The sequence below is a fragment of the Neopelma chrysocephalum genome, unplaced genomic scaffold (genome assembly GCF_003984885.1).
Source record: "Neopelma chrysocephalum unplaced genomic scaffold, ASM398488v2 Primary Assembly neopelma1_96914, whole genome shotgun sequence".
Classification (NCBI taxonomy): Eukaryota; Metazoa; Chordata; class Aves; order Passeriformes; family Pipridae; genus Neopelma; species Neopelma chrysocephalum.
In genome coordinates this window covers 42,808-70,680 of record NW_020925557.1, presented here as the reverse complement: position 1 = coordinate 70,680, position 27,873 = coordinate 42,808, and the positions used below count along the sequence as shown (strand labels likewise).

The 27,873-nt window shown below is 43.7% G+C and overlaps 1 protein-coding gene and 1 long non-coding RNA gene across 2 annotated transcripts in view; one reads left to right on the top strand and one right to left on the bottom strand.

Moving 5' to 3' along the window:
• Positions 1-258: 258 nt before the first annotated feature.
• LOC113960807 (sorting nexin-2-like) overlaps positions 259-27,873 on the bottom strand; it is a 36,504-nt gene continuing 8,889 nt past the window's right edge. The window contains exons 5-10 of the mRNA XM_027670560.1: positions 11,007-11,212; positions 3,994-4,137; positions 3,482-3,493; positions 1,287-1,367; positions 1,104-1,175; positions 259-309 (exon numbers count right to left, since the gene is read on the bottom strand). Coding sequence (XP_027526361.1) covers positions 259-309; positions 1,104-1,175; positions 1,287-1,367; positions 3,482-3,493; positions 3,994-4,137; positions 11,007-11,212 — 566 coding nt within the window. The remainder of the gene's footprint in view (positions 310-1,103; positions 1,176-1,286; positions 1,368-3,481; positions 3,494-3,993; positions 4,138-11,006; positions 11,213-27,873) is intronic.
• LOC113960812 lies at positions 15,882-27,011 on the top strand. The gene is made up of 3 exons (XR_003532107.1): positions 15,882-15,894; positions 17,593-17,598; positions 26,793-27,011. It is a non-coding gene; the product is annotated as an uncharacterized LOC113960812 (long non-coding RNA).

The following is a 27,873-nucleotide window of genomic DNA, read 5'->3' as shown; positions in this document are numbered from 1 at the left end:
TGCTTTTGGTGCAAGTATTAAGATACAATAGTGTTCAATTCATCAATGTGTTGCAGAACATCATGCCACAGTCCACTTCAAAGAGGGTCACGACATGCAGTTTGTTAATAAAATGCTGTGATATATAAAACCACCAGATGTTAATTCATAAAATATATAGTGGTTGATTTGAATGATTTTGAAGTGATTTCAGTGTGGAATTTAGTTTTTATCCAGGAGAAACAGCCAGAGTCTCTTGCTATTTGGAATAGTCTTCCTTTAGTTGATGGATTTAGCTTCAGGTAGGAATGCCTCCCAGTATTTTATTAGCTTGAGAGAAGGAAAAAAAAACTACCTTACTTTAAGTACTGAATGTTGGAAAAACCCACACATACTCCTCTTGTAATGACCTTGTCTCCACTGGACAAAGTAAGAACACAGATGCTTATCCATTGTCCACTCATTAATTATCCTTTCACATTATTACATTATGCAAGAAAAACACAAGTAATAAACACATATCTGGTCATGCAAACAGAGTTATTCTTACACACTGAGCACAGAATATAGCTATACAGAATTTGTTTGCACAGTGAGTTTGCCATTCTTACCTCTAAAGGTGTTTGGGTTTTCTTTAATTATTTTATTTTTTTAATCAACTCTGGAGGGTTATGTTCCCAGATTGAAAAAAAAAAAAGGACATTTATTTGGGAACCAGGCCTACTTCTGTGTCACCAAAAGCTCTTTTACTGCTGTACAATATTCAGTACTTCTTTTTTTTTTTTTTTAAGCAGATAAACATTTCAGTATTCAAGTCTCTCCAGTAAGCCTATGCACATATTTAATGCATTTTACTCCAGTCTACAAGGTAAAGTAGTTCTTGAATAGAACCTCCACTCCCCTCCCATCTCCCTGACAAAGCTTCTCTCTTGCTCCCTGAATCAGGGCTATGCAAGTAAGAACAGTAATAGCTGGGAAACAGCAATCACTATATTCTCCTGCAATAGATTACAGACTAGAGTTAGTTCTCCATGTTTTATAAAATGCTATACTTAAAGCCTGCCTTTTGTAACTAACCTAATATGGAACATATTAACTTGTACAAAAATGTTAAAATTTCTTACCTGCTGTTGTGTTTGCACTAACGATTCTAAGTACTTGATAATAACAGTTTTAAAGTCTTTCAATCGTTCCCTCTGTTAATAAAGTAAATAATTATGGTAGATTAACCTCTTAACCAAGTTTGCTTGGAACATCGATATTATCTAAAGCAAAACTATAATTTATTTGGACAAAATTATACATGCCTCAAATCTTTGCACTTCCTCACGAATGGTTTTCGAGATCTGTTCAAAATCTTTTTCCCCTTGCTGAACTTTTGTCTCCCACTGGCAAAGGAAAAACATTCAGAGATAAGACTGCGTTCAATGTTCAGTCTATCGGTATCTGAATTTTTTTTAGTATATTAGGGATAGCCATTCAAGAATCGAAAAGCATCTATTTGTTTTTTGACATACTTAAGCAAAAGTCTCAGTACAGTAATTTCAAAACAACAATTTATAGAGAAGAATGTCATCAGATCAGTTAAAACAATGATATCTCTAAGGTAATATTATCTACATACCAAATATAAAAATATCTTAACATTGTTATTATATTAAGAAACAAAAAATGTAAAGATTCTTTAGCAAAGAAAAAGGATCTCTAAAGCTTTATTAGCTACTCCCTTTACAAGCACTGCTATGAAAGGAACCTAAACCTTTAAGCTTTCTTACCTGTTCAATCAAATGTGAAAAAGTCTCAAAAAATAGTTGTCTTTCCTTTTCACATAAGAGTTTATTAAATCTTCATCCCTGCCTATGGTCAAGTAAATGATTATCTTTGCCATATTTCTGCTGCAGATGACAAGCTAACAAGGGTGTGTTTATTGGTCAGAATGTATGTTATTTAAGTAAGCCAAAGCACAAGCTCTCTTGCTCAGTGGGGTCTGTTTTAAGAGACAGCAGGAATTAAAAAAAAAAAAAGAAAGAAATGCAGGTAAGAGCACAGAAGTAAAATTCAGAGAAAGTGAAGTTGCTTGTAGGGTTTTGCCATACTGGGAACAAGGCATTAATATCAATACTACAAAATACTTGGTCATGTTTATCCTTATTTTATGTCAAAAGACATACAGCTACACAATCATTACTAGACTTCCTTTGCACCTGCTTTTATGTAACTATTATGTTGCTAAATTTAAACCATCTGTGTAAGTATATTATGAAAAAAGCTATCATCCTGACACTTCAGACATATGCATGCTAACAGAAATTATAAAAATGCAATTGTATCTGTTAATCTCAATATACTAACTGAATTATGGGAGCTAATAGATCTGGTAACAGCTATCTTCCTCAGAAAAAAAGCAGCCAGGAAACAAAGTACACCAATATAGTATATTCCTGCTAAAAATCTACTGGTGCTATTTATTCACAAGAGCAGTTTGTGGTGCAGTGTTATCTTACTGTTGTGATATGCAATGAACATCTATTCGAATAAATATCTTGAGATATTTATGTATTTAGTCTGTATTTATTCAAAGTTCCCTTATTGTCTTTTCAGATGTACATTTACAGAGCTGTGCAATAAGTTATAACAGGATGTGCTTCAGGGTAATATTAATATGTGCACAGCCTACAGAGTTAGCTAATAACTAAAACTATATAAAATTCAATCCAGAAAAGAGAGATTAGGACTTCTTTGAAATAACTTGTGCCTTTATATTACAGCATCTTAGAGGTGCCCAAGACTTCAGAGATTTTATCATCTTACAGTGTCTGTCAAGGAAAAATCATCCCCTTGTTTTATATGGTGTTTTGAGGACTACTCTTTTTCCTTTTATCTGCATAAAGGAACTGCGTCACAGATGAAGCTCAAGCTGGATAGGCTTCCACTTTTTAATATCTCTGTCAAAAGGACTGCTAATAAAGAATTCAGCAACTCTGAATATATTTCAGTGGAAGTAATAATTTTCTGCCAGCATATTCACATTCTGGGTTTACTTAACAACCTTCTCTAAACACACAAGAAATTAGGAAAAAGAAACCCTTCAAGAACAACATCACTATTCTTTTTATAGTAAGAATAAGAAAGGGTCATTTAGTATTTCCTACTGCTCCAAACACTCAGGAATTAGTTTTGCCAATGAGTTCCAGCTCACTTGTTGCATGGTGGATGGATGACATCAAGAGAGCTAACCAGCAAGAATGTGGTCACAAAAGAGTGACTTTTTTTTTCCCAGTCAATAAAGGCCTTTTTAAAGAAAAAAAGAAAGCCATGTTAATGATCAACTTCAACACTACGTAAAAAATATATTGAAGTGCAGAAAGAACAAAGCAGCTTTGGTTAGTGACCAATAAGGCAACCAAACAAAATAAAGTGCATAAGAGATTGAAATCTGCAATGATGTTCTCCATTATTCATAACTAGAATGCATTAATGTTAAATAATTAAGCTGTCCTACCTCTTCAATTTCCTTAGTGAAGCATGTTAGAAAAAGTGCATAATCTATGAAACTTCAACATGTTGTATTTTTACTTTAATTATAATATATGCATATATATAAAAAATTAAAATATATAGGTAAATATGCAGGATCATTAAGCAAAACGTGAACAATTCTCTGTTAGTCTTTTAAGCTAGATTTTAGCTTTAGAAACCAAGAGATGTTCTTCTGACTACCCAAGTCATCTGCAACAGTTAAAAGCATTTTTAAACTTGTTCATGTTCCCCTCTTCCCATCTCCCAGACTCTCTAGAGACAGTATTTGACTGCCTTACATATCTCAGAATAGGTAACTATTATGTACATCTCATATTTTAAACAAATTACATTTAACAATGTCAGTAAATATGGAAAATAGCTAATACGTGATTTATAAACAAAAGTTGTATAACATAGGGCATTAATGGAGACTGAATGAATCAGTAAAAGAAGTCTGGCCTCCAGAATGATATTAATATTTGACAACATTACCTCTTTTATATCATCTTTAGCTTGCTGCAATTTATCAGGTCTGTTGGCAAGTTGGAGCTTTGCTTCAGCTTCATGTTTTTTTTGTAAAGTGACCTGAGCATCTTGCCATTTCTGCCAGCATTTCATTCGATGATCAAACACACCCTGTAAGTATGGGTGTTTATTAAACAATTGCAATTGTTAAAGTTGTCTAAATTCCTATTAGAAAAAGTTATTTCTGGATAAAACTGGAACAAGTATACTCAAAAGAAACTTTACTGTGTCTTGGATTTAATTTGACATCATCTTTGCACAGCTAAATACCATCTAAAAATAACAGTGGGCATTCAGGAAGCCTCTTTAGACAGACACCTTGGTGCTCCAAATCATTTTGTATTCCTTGTCCCATCACAATAGTACCAAAGCGATCACTGTAAAATGCTATAATATACAAATGCTTATCTAAATACAGATTCTAGCAAACTTTTTCATCGACTGTATGCATAACTGGCAGTACATTTTTGTTAGTAATGGATGGATGTAGTAGAATCAAAGTATACATTTTTTATATAGTAAGTATTTGATAAAATTTATATTAACATATAGACTACAACGATATATATATAATGTGAGTGTATATATTTAAAATATAAAAATATTTTCCCAACAGCTTGACAAGTTCAAAGATATTTCTGGATAAAATTCTAAGACACCCCTGTGATGGATTGACACTTGGCTGGCTGCCGCTCCCACTCACAGCTGCGCTGTCATTCCCTCTCCTCAACAGGACAGGAGGAGAAAATAAGATGAAAAAAAGCTCATCGATCAGTATAAAGACAGGGAGTTCACTTACCAATTACCATCATAGGCAAAACTGACTCAACTTGGGGAAGATTATTTTATTGACAATTAAAAACAGAATAGAAAGAAACAAAGACAAAAACTAAAACACCTCTCCCCTCCCTCTCAGGCTCAACTTCACTCCTTCATTCCAGACTGCTCTACCTCTCCCCTGTCTGAGAATATCTTCCCATAAATAGTTTGGTTTTTTTCTTCTCCTGCCTTACAGAGAGGATAACTCCCTGAAAAGATAAAATTCTTACAGATAACCTTGGAGGCCCCACAAGGTGGGGCCAGGTAAGCCATTAAAAAGGTCTGGAGAGGAAAAAGCAGCACTTCTTAAAATGCCCGGTGCAGCTAGTGCCATAATGTTAGTGTTCTCAGCTTTTGGAAATAAATTTTCCTAAATCCTTCACTGTTTGGTATCTGGGGGTACCTGCACGTAATCTTTCTTCACAGATATATATAGGATCCAAAGATACCACAAAACTAGTAGTCCACTGTAAGGAGGCAAGGGGACAAGTGCAAGAAATGGATGAGGAGTTGAGCTATTTTAAGGATTTTCCTTTGCTCAAGAGACCTTTGTAGTTGGAAGGCCTAAGTTTAGAAGAATATGTGGGAAGCAGCAACATTCTGTCTTTTCCTTGGCCTGTTTTTTGCCAAAACAGATGAAGTCTCTATCAAGAGAAGATAATTGCAGGTTGCGTAAAACTTCAAAGCATTCTTTCCCACAGACTGGGGGAAGGGAAGACAGAAGAAAAAGGGAAAAAATGCAAAAAACAGCCCAGAGGGCAGTTTGCATATGTGTCAGGATAATGAGAAATGAGAAGAGTTCAGATGGAAGGGACCTACAACGACCAATCCAGGCCTGGCCAAGTTAAAGCATGTTATTAAGGGCACAGTCCAAACGCCTCTTAAATGCCACTGACAGGCTTGGGGCATCATCCACCTCTCTAGGAAGCCTGTTCCAGTGTTTGACCACATTCTTGGTAAAGAAATGCTTCCTAATGTCCAGTCTAAACCTCCCCTGGTGCAGCTTTGAACCATTTCCACATGTCCAATCACTGGATACCAGGGAGAAGAGATCAGCACCTCCCTCTCCAATTCCCCTTCCCAGGAAGCTGTAAAGAGCAATGAGGTCATCCCTCAGCCTCCATTTCTGCAAACTAGACAAACCTGAAGTCTGTAGATGCTCCTGTAAGTCCTATGAGGAGCATCTGAGGGAGCTGGGGGTGTTTAGCCTGGAGAAAAGAAGGCTCATGGATGACCTTATCGCTCTCTACAACTACCTGAAAGGAGATTGTAGCACGATGGAGGTCGGCCTCTTTGTCCAGACAACTAATGACAGGACAATAGGACATAGCCTCAAGCTGGGTCAGGGGAGGTTCAGGTTGGACATCAGGAAGAATTTCTTCATGGAAAGGGTTGTTAAACATTGGAATGGACTGCCCAGGGGGGTGATGGAGTCACCATCCCTGGAGGTGTTCAAGAAAAGGTTGGACATGGCACTTAGTGCTATGGCCTAGTTGACAAGGTGATGATTGGTCAAAAGTTGGACTTGATGATATCAGAGGTCTTTTCCAATCTAAATGATTCTGTGATTCCTTCTAGCCCTTTCATAAGCTTTGATGCCCTCTTCTGGATGCATTCAAGGATGTTAACAGCCTTCTTAAATTGTGGGGCTCACAACTGCACACAGTACTGAAGGCCCCACCATTGTTGAATACAGTGGGATAATAACCTTTATTGACTGGCTAAGTTATATTGTGTTTGATGCACCCCACAGGAGGTAGTTTGCCCTCTTGGCTGCCAGGGCACACTGCTGACCCATGTTGACCCTGCTGTCAACCAGCATCAGCAGCCACCTTTCTGCAGGGCTGCTCTCCAGCCACTCCTCTTCCAATCTATACTCGTGCTCAGCGTTACTCTGTCACAGCTGCAGAATCCAGCATTTGTTCTTTTAAATTTCATCTCATTAATGATTGACCACTAGATCTAGATCATCTAGATCATCCATCTAGATCCTTCTGCAAGGCTTCTTTTCCCCCAAGAGAGTCGACAGCACCTCCCAGTTTGGTTGCTAATGGTGTTCCCCAGAGCTCAGTACTGGGACCAGCCCTGTTTAATATTTTTATCAATGATCTGGATGAGGGGATCAAGTGTACCCTCAGTAAGTCCACAGATGACACTAAGTTGGGCAGGAGTGTTGATCTGCTGGAGGGTAGAAAGGCTCTGCAGAGGGATCTAGACAGGTTGGATCGATAGGGCAAGGCCAACAGTATAAGGTTCAATAAGGTGAAGTGTTGATTCCTGCACTTTGGTCATAACAGTTCCATGCAGTTAGCTCTACAGGCTTGGAGAAGAGTGACTGGAAAGGTGCCAGGTGGAAAAGGACCAGTGGGTGCTGGACGACAGCCAGTTGAACATGAGCCAGCAGTGTGCCCAGGTGGCCAAGGCCAATGGCATCCTGACCTGTATCAAAAATTGGGTGGCCAGCAGGAGAGTAAGTCATATGAGGAGTGGCTGAGGGAGCTGGGGTTGTTTAGTCTGGAGGAGGCTCAGGGGAGACCTTATTGCTCTCTACAACTACCTGAAAGAAGGTTGTAGCAAGGTGGAGGTCAGCCTCTTCTCCCATGCAACTAGTAACAGGACAAGAGGAAATGGCCTCAAATATTGTCAGGAAAGGTTCAGATTTGACATCAGGAAGAATTTAACATTGGAATGGGCTGTCCAATGAGGTAGTGGAGTCACCATCCCTGGAAGTGTCTAAGAAAAGACTGGACATGGCACTTAGTGCTATGGTTTAGTTGGCATGGTGGTGTTTGGTCAAAGGTTGGACTCGATCTTGGAGGTCTTTTCCAACCTTAATGATTCTATGATTCTTTTTATTCTTTACATCACTTGCCAAATTCAGCTCCACCTTTGCCTTGGCCTTCCTCACCCCATCCCTACACAACCAGACTCTGTCCCTATACTCTTCCCAGTATACCTGTCCTTGCTTCCATTGTCTATGCATATGCTTCTTGCCCTTTTGTTTGACCAGTACGTCCCGACTGAGCCATGCTGGTCTCTTGTCTTCCTTGCCCAATTTCTTGTGCCCAGGGATCTCTAGCTCTTGCACTCTATGGAAGACATCCTTAACAATCTGCCAGCTTTATTCTGCTCCCTGGTTCCTGAGGGCAGTTTCCCGGGGAGTCTGTCACAGGCCAAATGGGAGCTTCAAACAAAGTATATCAGGAAGACCCTCCCATTGAGTAGCGAGGTGCAGAAAGAACCCCCTTGTTTTCTAAACTCTTTCTCAGAGAGGAGTGTGAGTGTGGATGGATCCAATCCTAGTTCCAGACTTAGTCAACAGTTTATTTCTAAAGGATTATATAGGTGTTAAAGTAGTTTTGAAGTCATGAACAGAGGTTTAGTTTTCTAAGACTATTCACCATTCAGAATCACAGAATATTCTGAATTGGAAGGGACCCACAAGGATCATCAAGTCCAACTCTTAAGTGAATGGCCCATACAGGAATTGAACCCACAACCTTGGCATTATTAGCACCATGCTCTAACCAACTGAGCTATTGTTGCTACCACTGCAGTATAACACAGTTAAAAAGTCTTAGATGTTAAAACTCAGTCTACTAACTGCTGGGTTGAGAGAGAGTGGGGAGGTGCTGCCGGTCCCTGTGGTCAGTTTAAACTGTGGGAAGCTGCATATAACTGGATCCTAGGGAGCGCCAGTGATCAGGGAGTGCAAACAGGGAGTGGCGTCAGTTGGGAGCAACAGTGGCAGTGCAACACAATGCGCAACAAGGGCAGTGCTTGCTGCTGCCTGCTCTGCTCACATGCAAGGTTAGGCTGCAGCCCTGACGGTCACCTCAGCTAGCTGCTGGCTGTGCAAGCCTACTTGGAAGCTTGAGATCTCCAGGGAACTTGAATTAGAAGGACGAGGTCTTTCAAAATAATTACCATTTTATAAATAAGTGAACCATTTGAGATTCAACAAGATCAAGTGCCGGGTCCTACACTTTGGCCACAATAACTCCATGCAGAGCTACAGGTTGGGAGCAGAGTGGTTGGAAAGCAGTCCAGTGGAAAAAGACCTGGGGGTGCTGGTTGACAGAGGGCTAAACATGAGCCAGCAGTGTGCCCAGGTGGCCAAGAAGGCCAATGGCATCCTGGCCTGTATCAGGAATAGTGTGGCCAGCAAGACCAGGGAAGTGATTGTCTCTCTGTACTCGGCACTGGTGAGGACGCACCTTGAGTACTGTGTTCAGTTCTGAGCCCCTTGATTCAGGAAGGACACTGAGGTGCTGGAGCTTGTCCAGAGAAGGGCAATGAAGCTGGTGAAGGGTCTAGAGCACAAGTCCTATGAGGAGTGGCTGGGGGAGCCTGGGGTTGTTTAGCCTGGAGAAAAGGAGGCTTGGGGTGACCTTATCACTTGCTACAACTACCTGAAAGGAGGTTGTAGCCATATGTGGGTCAGCCTCTTCTCCTAGGCAACTGGGGACAGGACAAGAGGACATAGCCTCAAGCTGCACCAGGGGAATTTCAGGTTGGACATCAGGAGTAATTTCTTCATGGAAAGGGTTGTTAAACATTGGAATGGAAACTGTCTCTGGAGGTGTTTAAGAAAAGACTGGACGTGGCACTTAATGCCATGGTCTAGTTGACATGGTGGTGTTCGTTCAAAGGTTGGACTCGATGATTTTAGAGGTCTCTTCCAACCTAATTGATTCTGCCATTCTGTGATTTTTTTCTGAAAACTACAAGGAGACTGTGTCCTGATGAAAGAAAATGGTGTCCACCTACCACAACTCCAAGGCTTAGGCTGAAACCCAAACAGAAGCACTGCAGCCTACATATGCTTATGTCTCCAACCAAACAGACCTCCTAAGGACTGAAATAGCTGTCCAGAGCTGAGATTGCATGGAGCTCCAACACCTGGAAGTGCCCCTAGCACCTGAAGGCATCTGCGTGTCCAGCAAGAACTCCTCAGACAAGCAGACATGTTACAAGAGGAGATCGACAGGCAATGCAACATCCAGGAATGTAAGCAGGAGATCGATATGCGATATTGAATGTTGTCCATTGGGGAGTTGTCTGGAACCAGCTGTGTCTGGCACAGGGCAGGCCCTGGCCTCTTCTCACAGAGGTCACCCCTGAAGCCCTCCGGCTACCAAAACCTTGCCACATAAACCTAATACAACCCCTCCCCATGCCAAAACCTAATCATACAGTACACCAAAATTGAATACTTTCTTTACTGAGATGTAAATCTATCAGCGGAGGGGTATGAACATAATGCTCACAGGTCAATGTGACCGGCAAAATATCAGCTTTATTAGAAGAAAGACAGCTTATATACTGCTTATGACACACAGACATGTGATTCTTTCCCAGGCAGGCTACATTGGATACATAAGGAAAACATACTGTGTTGTACAGTACTAATTGGACCACAGCAGGTGTCCGTAAAACTTGTTTTCCTGCCAAAAGAACTCCTCCTTCACCTTGGCACAAGGCCTGCAGCCTGATTAGTGGCGTAGTATTTTTTACTCTCTGCACCCACCCATGCCAAGGCAAAGGTCACAGAAATGCAATAGAAATTGTTCACACAATTTCTGCATCCTCCAACATAAATCCACAAGCAATATTTGTTGCTTATTTACTGAAACTATTGGTTATCTAATATAGCCAAATTATGTCCTTGAAAACATTTTATGAGCATAGTGCAAAAATCAGTTACCTGAAAGAAACGTGTTCAGCATGCTAACTAGTATGGTGTCCCTAAATACTCTGTACAAATAATATTGATCTAATTAGAAGATATTCACCATTTAGATTTTGTCTGGATCCTATTAATCCATGCCCATTTTTTGTCACAATTTTTAACATGGGAATAATTGATTGTGGATTCATTCATTTTACTTGATTGGAATTTCAGGCAAAAACTCAGAAAGTCTTAACTGCATAATGAAGTGTGCAAATGCATACAAATGTTCATAGAATCATAGAATGGTTTGGGTTGGAAGGGACCTAAAAGATCATCTAGTTCCAACCGCACTGCCATGGGCAGGGACACCTTCCACTAGATCAGGTTGCTCAGAGCCCCATACAACTTGGTCATTTACCTTAAATATACAAACTTCAAAGTTTGACCCTAAACACAAAAATTATACATTTTTCCTAGCAGTACTTACTTTTACTGCAGCAATAAGACGAATGTAGTCGCCGAGCAGTTCTGAGAACACATAAAAATCAGCAAAAGCTTGTTCTTGATGCAAGTGATCTATCTTCTCCTCAACCTCTGCAAGCTGAGACAAAGCTCTAGATAGAGCAGTGTGGTCCTCAGAATTACCTAACATGGCAGCACTTTTAGCAAAGGCAGCTGTGTTGGCTGAAAGCTCTGAAATACAGGAGTGACATCCAATACAATGAAGTTAATTTATTATGCTACTCTTCAAGATAGATCAACCAAACAGACCTCTGCCCTACAGCAACTGTAAGTTTACGAACTGAAAAAAAGAAATTATATTTCCAAAAGCTCACGATAAAATACGCAAGGACATTACAATGAAACGATATTTAGGAGAACACAGTGTACCCAAAACTCTCCAACATGAGTAAATGATTTGCCGACCCTGTTATGTGATGCCTTGTATGTCTTGCAAAATACATGGAAGAAACTGTCACTTCAGTATTATCCAACTGCTTAGTTCAGAAAAAGTCCAAGCCCACAAACCAAAAGTCAAGTCTCCTATACAGAAAATTCAAGATGATCTTAACTGGTCTGTACTGAAGTTGTTCCATGCGGGGGGGGGGGGGGAAGAGGAGAGGAAGAAAATTATTCAATGAGAACATCAACACCAGAGTGGAATTTGCTTCCATTATACTGTTCCATTGACAAGTTAACAAGACTTGATACTGTAATATATTATGTTTTGACATGCCTTAAAAAAAAAAGCATGTGACTTTGTGCCTGGCATCCATGAAGCTGAAGTTTTGAGCTTATTCATTAACAAACACTTAGGCAACTATGTTATCAAACCTCATGTCAAGTTGTGTACAATGTCAACTCCTTTGAAGAACCTTTGAAAAAAATCTCATTGTAATCCACTTTAGTTAAGGATTAAAAGCATAGGTTTGTTTATAACTGTGCTGCTTTTGCAGAATCGTCAGAACACCATAAATATTTGTAAAAGAAAATCTTCAGATATTTAAAACTATCACAATTTAAGTACGACACAAAAATAAAAAAAGCATTACTTGAAATCTAAGATCAGGTGTCAAATCAGCAGTAATCAGATAGATTCCCATTTTCATTACGTCTTAAAATACTCTTTAACCTTGAGGACATCTGATATCAGAGACATCTACCTCTACAGAGAATAATTCCTGGTAGAGGTATGAGAAAGCAACTTAAGACACAGAAGCACAGAATGGGTACAGTTGGAAGGGACCACAGTGGGTCTTCTGGTCCAATCTTTCTGCTCAAGCAGGGTCATCCTAGAGCACATTGTACAAGATTGTGTCCAGATGGTTCTTGAATATCTCCAGTGAGGCAGACTCCACAACCTCTCTGGGCAATCTGTTCCAGTGCACGGTCAGTCACATAGTAAAGAAGTTCTTCCTCATATACAAGTGGAACTTCCTGTGCATCAGTTTCTGCCTGTTGCCTCTTGTCCACCATGCATGGCACCACCAAGAAGAGCCTGGCTCCATCTTCTTGACACCCTCCCTTCAAATGCTTATAGACATTGATGAGGTCCCCTCTGTCCTCTCTTCTTGAGGCTGAATAGGCTCAACCTATCTTCATAAGAATCACAGAATCATTTAGGTTGTAAAAGACCTCTGAGATCATCAAATCACATTCCTGACACAGCTGGTAAAGTGAGCATACTAGAGGTGGTACCCTGCTAGACCTGCTGTTTATGAACAGAGAAGGGCTAGTGGGAGATGTGATGGTTGAAGGCCATCTTGGGCACAGTGACCATGAAATGATAGAGTTTTCAATACTCAGTGAAGTAAGGAAGGGGGTCAACAAAACCTTTACCTTGGACTTCAGGAGGGCAGACTTTGGCCTATTCAGGACACTGGTTTGGAGAGTCCCTTGGGAAACAGTCCTTAAAAACAAAGGGGTCCAGGAAGGCTGGACATACTTTAAGGAAGAAATATTAAAGGCACAGGAGTAGACTGTCCCTATGTGCCAAAAGACGAGGCCGTGGGGAAGAAGACTGGCCTGGCTGAGCAGGGAGCTTTTGCAGGAACTAAGGGGAAAAAAGAGGGTGTATGACCTTTGGAAAAAGGGGCAGGCAACTCAGGAAGAATATAAGGATGTTGTTAGGTCATGTAGAAAGAAAATTAGAGAGGCAAAAGCTCAATTAGAACTTAATCTGGCCACTGCTGTAAAAGATAAATAAAAGTGGTTTTATAAATACATTAACAACAAAAGGAGGTCCAAGGAAAACCTCCATGCTTTATTGGATGGGGGGGAGAATATAGTCACCAAGGCTGTTGGGAGAGCAGGATTGTGTGAACAATTTCTCCTGCATTTTTGTAGGTCTTGCTTGACATAACTTGGGAAGTTGCAAGCTGTGTGGTGTTTATACTTGTAGACTGTGTGAAACTATGTGAGTTTATACTTGTTAGCTGTGTGTTTATAGTTATAAGGTATGAGAAAATAGTGTTTATAGTTGAAAGTTGTGGGAAAACTAGAGATAAAGGTACACCTGGAAGATCTCGGAAAGCCCCTAAAGGCAGATCGATAGGAGGGACTTTGGGTGGCAAGAATGATCTCAGACCGCGTGGACAGAGCTTCAGATCCAATGAACTGAAGGCATGAGATGCGTGCACAGACTGAGCTATCCAATCACCTTGTTGTAAGCATGTACCTGGAACAAACTAAACTGTATAAAATTTAACTCATTTAAATAATAAATTGAACATTGTTGATCATATTGATCATCTGCGTGTGTTCCGGAACTCCTGCTGTCCATACAAGGCTGAGGTACTTAATGCCTTCTTTGCCTCAGTCTTCAACAATAAGACCAGTTATCCTCAGGGCAACCGGCCCCCTGAGCTGGTAGACAGGGACAAGGAGCAGAATAGACCCCCTGAAATCCATGAGGAAGTAGTTAGTGACCTGCTGTGCCACTTAGACACTCACAAGTCTATGGGGCCAGATGGGATTCACCCAAGGGTACTGAGGGAGCTGGCGGAAGAGCTCGCCAAGCCACTCTCCCTCATTTATCATCAGTCCTGGCTAACCAGGGAGGTCCCAGATGACTGAAGGTTTACTAATGTCATGACCATCCACAAGTAGAGCTGGGAGGAGGATCCAGGGAACTACAGGCCTGTCAGCCTGACCTCAGTGCCTGGCAAGGTTATGGAACATATTGAGTGTGGTCACACGGCACATTCAGGACAACCAAAGGATCAGACCCAGCCAGTATGGGTTTAGGAAAGGCGGGTCCTGCCTGACCAACCTGATCTCCTTTTATGACCAGGTGACTTGCCTAGTGGATGAGGGAAAGGCTGTGGATGTTGTCTACCTGGACTTCAACAAAGCCTTTGACACCATATCCCACAGCATATTTGTGGAAAAGCTGGCAGCCCACAGCTTGAACAGGTGCACTCTTCGCTGGCTTGAGAACTGGTTGGATGGCTGGGCCCAGAGAGTGGTGGTGAATGGTGCTGCATCCAGTTGGCATCCAGTCACTAGTGGTGTCCTCAAGGGCTCAATATTGGACCCAGTCCTGTTCAATATCTTTATTGATGATCTGGATGAGGGGATCGAGTGCACCCTCAGTAAATTCACAGATGACACCAAGTTGGGTAGGAGCGTTGGTCTGCTGGAGGGTAGGAAGCCTCTGGAGAGGGATCTGGACAGGCTGGATCAATGGGCTGAGGCCAACAGTGTGAGGTTTGCAAGAACTAAAAATATGTAAGCAGGAGATCGATATGTGATATTGAATGCTGTCACAGTTGAGAGACAGTCAGATTCAGCTGACCAACAAAATAACTCAAGACATGAAGGAAACAGGACCCTTTATCTCTCATTGGCAGAAGGAAGAACTTTCCCCTTTCCCTTAAGTGCCCCTACATAGCAGATATGATTCTCTGGGTGTTGGAGAATGATAACACACATGTGTAATGGACAAGATCCAGGAGAAGTCAACCATGCAAAGTTGATCCAATCGCCCACCCTCATGAGAACCAGCACCACCAAAAAAGTATGTAAAGTATTAGTAATTGGAAATTAGTAATTCCTCACTGAGAGGCACCAAAACACCCATTTGTCATCCAGACAGTTTCTCTAGACAGGTTTTCTGCCTACCAGGAGCTTGTATTCATGTCACTGAGAGGTTGCCAAGTCTGGTGGACCCTACAGATTATGATTTGCTCCTATTATTCCACGTAGGTTCCGATGTTACTGCGATGAGGCAAATTAGAACCATCAAAAGAGACTATATGTCCCTCAAGACTAAATGATCAAGAGCACAGGTCAAAAATAGGGGTTCAGGAAGGAGGACCTGAAATGAACATGGTTTTGGCTTCCATGACCATGGATCTACCTTTGAGAAGGCAAATCTGTTGGGAACTGATGGGATTCACTTGACCAGGTGGGGCAAGAGGGTCTTCACCAATAACCTGGCCATGCTTATAAGAAGAGATTTGAACTAGATTTAGTGGTGGAAGGGGATGGAGTTTTGACCAACAGAGAAGACCCAAAGGCTGCTGATGTAGTAGGAACAAACAGGGAAACATCTGTGAATTACCTCAAAGGCATTAAGGTGTGCTAAGGTATATTGGGTTTGCGTGGCAAGGTTTTGGTAGCATGGGAGCTACAGGAGTGGCTTCTGTGGGAAGATGCAAGAAGCTATTTCCATGTCCAACAGAGCCAGTGTCAGCCAGCTACAAGATGGACCCACCACTGACCAAAGCTGAAGTTTAACAAGAGCAAGTGCCAGATTCTGCACCTGGGATGGGGCAACCCCGGATGTACGTACAGACTGGGGAACGAGATGCTGGAGAGCAGAACTGCAGAAAGGGACCTAGGGGTACTGGTTGATGGCAAGTTGAATATGAGTCAGCAGTGTGTCCTGGCTGTCACATGTCTCCAGGTCAGCTTAGCAGCTTATCTGACAAATCTTTGCCTCACTACCAGGATGTTGATTTGGGGTTGATGAGCCAGACTGGTTTTAGCAAAATTCAATATCAAAAGCAGCACCTGGCAGCCCATCTCAACCCACCACTGATAGATTTGCACATAGGGCGGAGTTGCTTGACCACATTCCAGGATAAAGAGCCCTGCTACATTATTTCATTGCTGTTTCCAGTAAATTGTTCTTATCTCAATGTGTGATCTTTACCTTTTGTGCCTCCAGTTCTCCTCTCCAGCTCACCGCAGAGGGAGGGGGACAGGGAGTGAGGAGTGATTGAGCAGCAGGTGGTTTGGAGTGTTTCTGTGGGAACACTAACTTGGGGAATAGCATTTCTAAGCCAAGACACCAACACAGAGGAACTAATTAAAGATGTCAAAATTGGTGGCAGCATGGGCTGCAGTGACCATGTCCTGGTGGACAATCTTCCCAAGATTCATGATCTTGAGGGATATGGACCAGGTGAAAAGTATACTCAAGACTCTAAACCTTAGGAAAGTGAACTTTCTGTTGTTAAAGGAATTAGTGGATGTGACATCCTGGGAAACTGCCCTCAGGGATAAAGGAACAGAAAAGAGATGGCAGTTATTTAAAGACATTTTCCTCAGAGCACAAGAGCTCTTACTTCCCGCATGTAAGAAATCAGGCAAGGAAGGCAGGATACTGGCATGGCTGAGTAGGACTTCTTGGGCAAATTAAAGTGTAAGACAAATGCACAGGCAGTGGAACCATGGACACGTATCCTGGGAAGAATATAGAGGATGTGTAGGAGGGGATCAGGAAAGCTAAGGCACAGCTGGAGCTGAATTTGGCAATAGATAATAAGAATGGCTTCTACAGATATACTGGCCAGGGATGAAAGGTTAAAGAAAGTGTACCCCCTCCCCAATAAAAGACACAGAAGAACTGGTGACAACCATCATGGAGAAGGTTGAGGTACTCAACAATTTTTTTGCCTCAGTTTTCAATGGTAATCTCTCTTCCCACATGTCTCGAGACTGAATCTCAAGGCAGGGACTGGGGGAGTGAAGTCCCTTCCATCATAGGAAAAGATCAGGTTTGAGACCACCTGAGGAACCTGAATGTACATAAGTCTATGGGACCTGATGAGGTGCATCCCAAGGTCCTGAGGGAATCGCCCGATGTAGCTGCCAAGTCACTCTCCATCATATTTCAAAAGTCATGGCAGTCAGGCAAAGTCCCCAGTGAATGGAAAAAGGGAAACATTGCACCCACTTTTGAAAAGGGTAATAAGGAGGACCCTGGGAACTATTGACCAGTCAGCCTCACCTCTGTTCCTGGTAAGATCATGGAGTAGATCCTCCTGGAAGACATGTCAAAATGTATGAAAGACAAGGAAGAAGTTAGAGACAGCCAAGAAGGTTTCACCAAGAACAAATCATGCCTAACTAATCTAGTGGCCTTCTACAATGGAGTAACTTCATGGACTCAGTGGACTTTGGAGAACATCAGTGTACAGTGTACCCTGGAACAATCAGGGTGTAGGGGCAAAGAACCCACCTGGATCTTTGGAGTGACAGGGTGTTATGAGCAAAAAACAGGTGTGGATCCCTCATGGACAAGGCACACACTCAGCAGCTGAGAGCTTTGATTTTAATGAAAGTGCAGTGTTACCATAGTGGGAGCCCCAGGACATCGATGATAATCAAATGGGGACCTGATACCGTGGAACTCTGCTCAGGAGTGAAGCTCACGGGAAAGCACCGCAGGGGTGGATAATAAAACTTGCACGGATTAACATATCATACATATGCAATGTCCTGTTTTGCTCATTAGCGAACTCGCTGATGTAATGCAGATGCTGTTGTCCAAATTCCTGCAGCTGGCCTTCACGTGTGGGCTGTGCAAGGGTATGTGCAGATGAAAGGAAAGTGAACTACCCCAGGTTACCATAACAGTGAGATAAGATGTGCTTGGGTCTCTACATACTCAGATGAGGAGGCTGACTATCCTGGGTTACCATAACCAAGTCTTCTCATGCCCTATACTCCTCCCCTCACCTCCTCCATGAAGAGTTACAAGGTATTGTCTGAGTCTGCAGAGTGTAGCTCTTGCTGAGTTTGATGGAGTCCTAAAAAACACAATTCCACAGTGTCATGGGTTGAGATTGCCCCCCCGGGAACTGGGGGGCTCAGAGGTGATTGGGTGCCAGGGCAGTGTTCCCTGGAGGGCCAATCACCGTTCGTCTTGTTCGCTCCTGCTGAAAAATCATATATACACAACCACCGGAAGTTGTTGGCAATTCTGTCTGTGTCTGCTACTGTGTGTGGGTGTGAGAAAGGCCGAAGGGGTGGCAGGGCCTCCTTTTTCCCCCTCCGGGGGGAGGGGAGGCCCTGCAGCCCACAACTCTGCCTAGGCCAGAGTTGGAGGCAGCATTGGAGTAAGTGTGTGTTGTGAAGGAAGGGATTCGCAACACCTGAGGTAAGAGGGAGAGGCAAGCCCCTTGCAAGGAGGGTAGGCCCTCTTCCCCCCCCTGCAGCTGGGCTGCGGGGCACTTGGGACAGTGTATAACTGGACCGAGCTGCCTGTGGCCAAGGCTAGGGGGCTTTTTCCCTCTCACTGTTAAGTGAGAGCGGATACAAGGCTTAGTATTGAAGCTGAGCCAAGAGACGGGCTGATAACGACAGCAGCTCGGTGCCAGGGAGAAAAACCCAGGTGAAATTGGAGACGGGCCAGAGAGAGGCTCGGGGGGTGCCCTGCCGAGGTTTGACCAGGGGCATCCAAAAACACAGAGGAGGAATGAAGATTCCAAACGCGTACTGTGATAAGCTACACTACAGCAGCAGCGAACCGAGGTATGAGGTATGAGAGAGAGAACCACACAACAGAGATGGCACAGAACCAAGGAGAAAGGACTCAAAGCTATCTTCTTAGACTTCGTGAAGAAAGGACTTCGGCAAACAGCTGGAGGTTGGTGGGGGGGAGTGTTCAGGTTCCCCGAATACTCCCACGAGAGAGAGACTGCATTACCTATCAGCCTAAAGAGTTTTTTCCTGGACTGAATTGAGGGAGAAAGCTTAAAGGGACTGATAGAAATGTATAATATTATATATACAGTTACTTTTAGCTTGTACAGTATTTATTGTGTATTTATTGTGTAGAATAAATGTAAATATACTTCCCCTTTCCCCTATAGAAGCCTCTTGCCTGAAAGTTTTCTCTTCGGTGTTGAGATAAATTGTAGGAGGGGGTGGGGGAAGCCTGGAAATTGGATTTTGGATTTCTAATGTGGCTCAAACTACCACACACAGGTAATACCAAAGTACAGTGCAACACATCCCAGAATTAAAGCAAACAATCCTGCACTAAATGTGCAGCCTGACCTCAGAGGGATCTCAGCCATGACCACAACCACTGATCTCCCTGCATTTGATGAATACCCTGAGCCAGCTGCTTCAATTGTTTAAGTTCTTTTTGAAGAGAAAGAACTTTTTCACTTCCATGGCTAATGATGAAACAGCACATACCATCAAGCTCACTACAGCAGTGGCCATGTCTAAGTAATACAAAGCCATGCGGTTTTGGAGAACACCTTTGTGGCAGCATTGTTTGAAATTGGTGGCATTAACAAAGATTGCACAAGCTTCTGGGGGGAAACATTATCAACGTGAAAAGCATAGGTGTGATAATCTAACTGGAAAATGATGGTACCCATATCATATAGGTTAGCAAAAGTCATGCATATTTGGAAACTTTCCAATAGAGTATAATTCTGTGGTGTACTGATTCCTAAAAAACATTTCCATCAGATCCCTCGCAGCTACAGTGTGAGGTAAACAGAAGGCTGATGCACTTAAGGCAGTATGTTACCATAGCAAAGTCTTCCCACGCCATACACAGGGGGATCTCAACAAATGTCTGCATTGGAAGATGAGGTGAGCTTAACTAGAGAAAGATGAGAGGAAAAAGCCTCGAGCTGTGCCTAGGGAGGTTCAGGCTGGACATGAGGAGGAATTTCTTCACAGAAAGCGTTGTCAAGGATTGGAATGGACTGCCCAGGGAGGTGGTGGAGTCACCATTCCTGGAGGTGTTCAAGAAATGACTAGTGCACTTACTGCAATGGTCTAGCTGACATGGTGTTGTTCGGTCAAAGCTTTGACTTGATGATCTCAGAGGTCTTTTCCAACCTAATTGATTCTGTGATTCTGTGAGTCCAACCTTTGACTGATTGCCACCTTGTCAACTAGACCATAGCACCAAGTGCCACATCCAGTCATTTCTTCAACACAAAGAGAGATGCTCCAGTCCCTTTACTTTGTCGCCCTCTGCTGGACCCAGTCCAGGAGCTCCATGTCTCTTTTGTGCTGAGGAGCCCAGAACTGGATACAGTACTCCAGCTGTGGCCTCACCAGGGCCATGCTCTTCCTAATGCACCCCTGGATACCATTTGCCTTCTTGGCCACAAGTCCATACTGCTGTTTCATGGACACCTTACTGTCCACCAGGACCCCCAGGTCCTTCTCCTCAGAGCTACTTTACAGCAGGTTGGCCCCCAGCCTGTACTGGCGCATGGGGTTGTTCTTCCCCAGGTGCAGGACTCTGCACTTGCCTTGGAATTTCAGACAATTCTTCTCTGCCCATCTCTCCAACCTGTTGAGGTCCTTCTGAAGGGCTGCACAGCCCTCTGGATTATTGGCCACTCCTCCCAGCTTTGTGTCATCAGCAAACCTGCTGAGGAGGCATCTACCCCTTCATCCAAGTCATTGATGCATAAGTTAAACAATACTGGGCCTGGTATTGAACCTTGGAGGACACCACTAGTGACAGGCCTCCAACTAGACCCTGTGCCGCTGCTTAGGACCCTCTGAAATCTGTCGTTCAGGCCATTCTCAAAGCAGTCTACACTTCCTGAGTTTGCCTATGAAGATGTCATGAGAGACAATGTCAAAAGCCTTGCTAAAGTCAAGGCAGACAATATCCACTTCTCTCCCCTCATCCATCCAGGCAGTAATTTCATTGTAGAAGGCAATCAGGCTGGTCAAGCATTATTTACCTTTGGTGAATCCATGCTGACTACTCCTGATCACCTTTTTGTCATCCATGTGGAGAGAGATTGCCTCCAGAATGAGGTGCTCCATCACCTTTCCAGGGATTGAGGTAAGGCTGACTGGCCGGGAGTTCCCTGGGTCCTCCTTCTTGGCCTTTTGAAGACTGGGGTGACATTTTCTTTCTTCCAGTCCTCAGGCACCTCTCCTGATCACCATGACCTTCCAAAGACGATCATGAGCAGCCTTGCTAAGGTGTTTACCAGCTCCCTCAGCACTCAGGACTTGTGGATTTCAAGCTTGCCTAGGTGTTCTCTAACCCAATCCTCCTCGACTAAGGTAAAGTCTTCCTTCCAACACTCCTTTACCCTGGTCTCCTGTGTCAGAGATTCCTCAGGGCTGGTCTTGTCCCTGAAGACCAATGTAAAGAAGGTGTTCAGTAACTCTGCCTTCTGTGCATCCTCTGTTACCAGGGTACCCCCTCTATTTAGTAATGGGCGCACATTATCCTTTGTTTTCCTTTTCTTACTGATGTATTTGAAGAAACCCTTGCTATCCTTGACATCGTTGGCCAGATTTAATTGCAGATGGGCCTTGGCCTTCCTTGCCTAATTTCTACATACTTTGACAACCTCTCTATATTCATTACAAGTGGCCTGTCTCTCACGTGTCTTTCACCTCCTCTGTATTTCCTGCTTCTGCTTGAGTAATAACAGGAGTTCCTTGTTCATCCACGCAGGTCTCTTGCCCCCTTTGCCTGATTTCTTGCTCATCAGGATGCACCATTCTTGAGCCTGTAAGAAATGGTGCTTGAACCATCTCTATCTTTCCTGCAGGGTCCATTCCCATGGGATTATTCCAAGAAAATCCCTGAAGAGGCTAAAGTTAGTTCTCCTGAAGTCCATAGTTGTAATCTTACTTACTGCCCTGCTTCGTCCTCACCCAATACTGAACTCCACAATCTCATGGTCACTGCAGCCAAGGCTGCCCCCAACCTTCACATCTCCAACAAGGCCTTTGTCAGAGACTGGATTCATATCTTACCAGATTGTTTGATTGATGGGTTGAATAAACCATGTTGCCTGTTTGGGGGGGGGGAGGAAGGGCTAGGCTTAGGCCTCTAGCCAACATGGCTGCGCCCATGCAGAGCACATGGCAGAGAAAGCCATGTGGCTGAGCTGTCAATAAGGTCTGCCTGGTGGCCCGCCCACACCGCGCTCCCTGGAGCCTCTAATTGGCTATGGCATCCCTCACTTTGGCTAAGGGGACAGTGAGTGGCAGTGAGACAAAGGTCCTGCCTAGGGGGAGTGGCCACAATAGCCAGAGTCTATAAATAGACAATGCACAGAGGTCTCTATCCCCCCTTTGGCCTCTGCCCTCCTGACCTGTCAACATGTGACCTCCAGAGTGGTAAATATGTCTCTCTCCTCTCTTTCTCTCTTTATTCTTTCTTCTCTTAATCTCTCTTCCTTTACTCCTGTGGGCAACTTGTCGGTATTTCATTTAAGTTATGGATATTTCACTTAAGTTTGTGTTTGCTGGGTGTAACAAAGGTTCCCTTACTACAGCAATGCTTGCTAGTTTCAGTAACCTGTAGTAATGCTTTTGTGAAGTTGCATGTTATTTCTGTTAAACCCTTTTTGCCAAAACCCCTCTTTCTCACCAAATCAAAAGAAATCTCTTGGAGAAAAATGTGTAGTTTTTCTCCGGACGTGAACTCAAGGTACCAAAGAATCAAAAGGCTTTGCAAGAGTTTGCGTGGGCAAAATCTCTTGAAGCCTGAAATAAAAGTGTAATACCCTGTAAAGCGTGGAGCTTCTAAACCACGTTGTAACAGTTGTTAGTATGCGGTCAAGCAGCACACCATTCCTTGTGGGATCCTCCACTACCTGTGACAGGAAGTTGTCATCAATGCTTTCCAGGAACCTCCTGGACTGTTTGTGCTTTGCTGTGTTGCTTCTCCAGCAGATGTCTGGGTAGTTAAAATTCCCCACAAGAACCAGTGCCTGTGACTTTGAAGCTGCTTCTAGATGCCTGTAGAAGGCCTCATCCACTTCCTCCTCCTGATCAGGTGGCCTGTAGCAAACACCCACAACATCACCCTTACTAGTTTGCCCTTTTATCCTAGCCCATAAGCTCTGGACTCGCTCATCATCCTCACCAAGACAGAGCTCGATACATTCCAAGTGTTGCCTCACATAGAGGGCAACTCCACCACCGTGCCTTCCTGGTCTGTCTCTCCTAAACAGCGTGTAGCCCTTCATGACAACATTCTAGTCATGTGAACCATCCCACCACGTCTCCGTAATTGTAATGAGATCAAAGCCCTGTGACTGCACATAGATCTCTAGTTCCTCCTATTTTTTCCCCATATTGCATGTGTTGGTGTACAGGCATTTTATAGAAGTATATGATTGCGTCAATATCCCAGTAGGGATGCAAGCGGTGCCCCATAGTCCTGTCTTGTGGTTACATCTTTGGCTGCATGCGCTTGCTGAGGGTATCCCCTCTTAAGCCTCCTTTTGCTACTAGGGTGTGCACTAAGGTTCTCCTCCTCCCACACCTTATCTCTGTTGATCCTGGCTATGTCCCCATCCCCCTTCAAATCTAGTTTAAAGCTCTCTCAACAATGCCTGCTAACTCCTGAGCTAGGATCCTTTTACCCCTTTGAGACAGATGGACCCCTTTGTTGCCAGCAGGCTCGGTGTTGTATAGACTGAACCATGATCAAAACCCCCCAAATTCTGCTGGTAATACCAGTCTCAAAGCCAGATGTTCATCTGAATGATTTTCCTGTTTCTTGCCCCATCATGTAATCTCAAAACCTCTCTTCACGATTTTTGAGCGATCTTGGGAATCCAGTGAGGTCCCAGCTGACTTGAAGCTGTCAAACATTGTCCCGATTTTCAAGAAGGGCAAGAAGGAGGACCACGGGAAATACAGTCCTGTCAGTCTCACTTCAGTGCCTGATAAAGTTATGGAGAAGATTAATCTGGGAGATATTGAAAAACATCTGAAAGACAATGCAGTCATTAGTCACAGCCAGCACGGCTTCATGAGAGGAAAGTCCTGCTTATCAGACCTGGTTTCCTTTTATGACAAGTTAACCCACCTAGTTGATCAAGGGAAGCCAGTTGATGTAATCTTTTTGGATTTCAGTAAAGCTTTTGATACTGTCTCACTGGATCCTTCTGGACAAACTGTCCAGCACACAGCTGGATAAACAGCAGGACTTGAAGGGATACTAAGTAAGTTTGCAGATGACATAAAACTCAGAGGAGCTGTTGACTCCCTTGAAGGCAGGGAGGTTCTGCAGAGAGACATCGACAAATGAGAAGACTGGGCAATCACCAACCCTATGAAGTTCAACAAGGCAAAGTGCCGAATTCTGCACCTGGGATGGGGCAACCCTGGATGTACAGACAGACTGGGGAACGAGATGCTGGAAAGCAGTGCTGTGGAAAGGGACCTGGGGGTCCTGGTCGACAGCAAGTTGAATATGAGTCAGCAGTGTACTTGGCAGCCAGAAGGGCCAACTGTGTCTTGGGGTGCATCAGGCAAAGCATTGCCAGCTGGTCGAGGGAAGTGATTGTCCCACTAAGGCACTGATGTGGCCTCACCTTGAATATTGTGTGCAGTTTTGGTCACCGCAATATAAGAGAGTGTCCAAAGGAGGACAACGAAGATGGTGATGGGCCTTAGGGGAAGTCATATGAGGAGCAGCTGAGGTCACTTGGTCTGTTCAGCCTGGAGGAGACTGAGGGGAGACCTCATCGCAGTCTACAACTTCCTCGTGAGGGGAAGAAGCAGGGCAGACACTGATCTCTTCTCTGTGGTGACTAGTGACAGAACCCGAGGGAATGGCCTGAAGTTGTGTCAGGGGAGGTTTAGGTTAGATATTACAAAGAGGTTCTTGACCCAGAGGGTGGTTGGGTGCTGGAACAGGCTTCCCAGAGAAGTGGTCACAGCACCAAGCCTGCCAGAGTTGAAGAAGCATTTGGACAATACTCTTGGGGATGGTCCTGTGCAGGGCTAAGAGTTGGACTTGAAGATCCTTGTGGTTCCCTTCCAACTCAGTATATTCTGTGATTCCCTGCAACTGGCAGGACAGAAGAGAACACAACTTGTGCTCCAGATCCCTGGACTAATTGTCCCAAGGCCCTGAGGTCCCTCTTGATTGTCCACAGCCTTCTTGTTGGGACTTGGTCAGTACTCACCTGGAAAACCAGTAGTGGGTAATAGTCAGTGGGCTGTACCAGGCTGGCAAGTTTCTTGGTGATGTCTCTTACCCGGGTCCCAGGGAGGCAACACATCTCCCTATGGGTTGGGTCCAGTCGGCATATCAGGCCCTCCATTCCTCTCAAAAAGGAGTCATAAGTGACTACTACCCTTCTTTTTTTCTTAATTGTGGAGGTCATAATGCAGAGGGTAGGGTTCATCCACATTTTCATTTTCCTGGTCCTCTGATTCCAGGGCCTCATACCTATTGTGTAAGGGCACCTGGGAAAGTGAGGTAGGTCAGGAGGGGATTTGCCTGCCATCCCAAGCAGAAACCTGTTTTCACTCCCCTCCGTCTTTAAGGTCCCTTCCTTCTTCCTGGTGGTGAGAGGGTAGGGTAGGGGATCCTCTGCTTCCTATGAAGTAGATGGTTGGTGCATTTGTCTAAGGCATGGTAGAGAGCAGCTCCACCAGTCAATCTCTTCCTCAGAGTCCCTAATACTACTTATCCTTTCTACTTTGTCTCTCAGCTCTGCCACTGGGCTGAGCAGATCATCCACCTGATTGTACCTCACACAGCTGTTCTCTCTGCTACCCTCTGAGAGCACTGCCAGGCTCTGGCACTCCCTACAGCCTGAGACCTAGACCACTGCATGCTTTCATGGGCACTCTGTCTGGGTCGCCATATCCTTTCTGGTATGCGCAGAGGAAGCAACTTTTGTCCAAGTGGACACCATACCTGAGCTCTCTTGATGAGGGTGATGACCACCAACTGAGCTAACTGAGCTGGCAGTGCCTCAGTGCCCTTCCTGCTCTCCCTGCCTGCATGAACTGCTGCTCCCAGCTGACATGCTGCACTCCTGGTTACTCTTGCTCCCTGAGGCTGGCTTTTCTATGGGTGGGCTTGGACACTGTCCCTGCTAACGCTGCCCATGCTGAGTCAGAGCTGCCTCTGAGTCAGAGCTCCACTGCTTCCTGCTCTGGGGCACCTCTCTATACTCTAGTTTCAAGGTCTTGCCAGGTAGGAAAGCTTGCCTTGTTTCCTCAGCACGATCCTCGGCTCCAGAGCACATCTGTCCATGCAGATTGCCTTGGAGTCTTCGCCGACATGGCCACACATTTTCATGTACTTTTAAAAGGGCAGAGTTGAAAGGTGACCACATAAACATAACGCATCTGTGTCAGAAGGTACATTTATGGTCTTTTATGTACTACAAATCAAACTTTGATTTATTTAATTTATACTAAAAAAATCATCTGATGGTGATGCCTTAAGACCCTTTTAGTTTCTTAATTTTCTAATTTTGTAAGCTTTACAAGTTTTATAGGTAGTTAAGTAGTAGAAGTAGATTTTAGAAGCAACAGCCCTTATCCCTCACCATGTAGCATAATAGTTTACACATTCCTCAACCCTCTTACCCCATTCCATGCTCCCCATATCAATCCTACCCCTGAATTCAGTAGAAATGTTTAGTCTTTTGTCAAGGCAAGGCCTATGCTGTTTAGAGAACACTCATATCTTGGCCTGAACAACAGAACACAGTCAAGAACTGGGTGACCGTGTACCCTTTGTGCTCTGAAGATGGTGATGGTGAGGAAGAAGTGGTCCCAAAAAGTCCCCAGACCCAATTCCCAGGGGGTGGGCCCGGGGCAGACCAGAGCAAAGGGTACGGGGTGGAAACACTTGGGATTGGACAGATAGTATTATAAAATGTAACAGGCACAGCCGGCGCGCGTCCTGTAACATCTATGCCTTGGCATAAATTAAACCCTTTCCTTATCTCACCCTCAATTAACTGCTCCTGAGATTTTTTCTTTAGCATCAGCTGCTGGCATCAATGGAAAACAGTATTTACAAAACTGCTACATAGATGATTAAAATATTAAGCTTATGGATATTTCTTCTCTCAAAAACTAAAATTTCTAGTGAAAGAAAGAGAAAAGGAGGAAAAGTTATCTACACCTTTGCCTAGTACTCCTCCCATACAGGGAAACTCCTTCAAACCACAAAAATATCTATTTGTCTCCTATCAGAAAGAAGTGTTGGGGAAACTAGACCAAGGATTCAAACTGGAAGAAGCCATAGTAAATGATAAATTAAAAACTCTTTTTCTCATAGATACTGGAGTGCAATCATCCATGATTAAAGCAGAATCATGTCCTGGAGTCATCCCTCTGAAACATCAGAAAATATGAGTAAATGGATAAATGAAGTAGTGGTTCCTTATTCAATTGTTAGGGTAAAATTGGAATTTCCCTTTTCCACTCCCCATCATTGTCCCTGCCCCCCAATACTAAATGCTACTAAGAAACCTAAATATATTGTGTATGGATATTCTGTGAGGCAAAAGCTGGATACAGGGCAAAACTAAACAGGCTTTTGAAACAGACACACACCAGATGCCTGATGGAATAAGCTCATTTTTCTGCTCTCCAAACAACAAAACCTTTAAAAGTTCCACTGTCAGCCTGTGGCTTTTGTCAGGGTGACGCTGTTCTTGACTGGAATAATAATCGTGTCATTCAGTTCATGGACATCATCTCTCAAATGGGTAATTAATCAAACTGTTGGTATTTGTAGAGAATTGATATGTGCGCAGGTAACCAAGAGGACCACACCACAGCTAAGGTATTAAAGAAAAGTTTATTCTGAAGTTGGAAACCCTGAATACACTGCAATG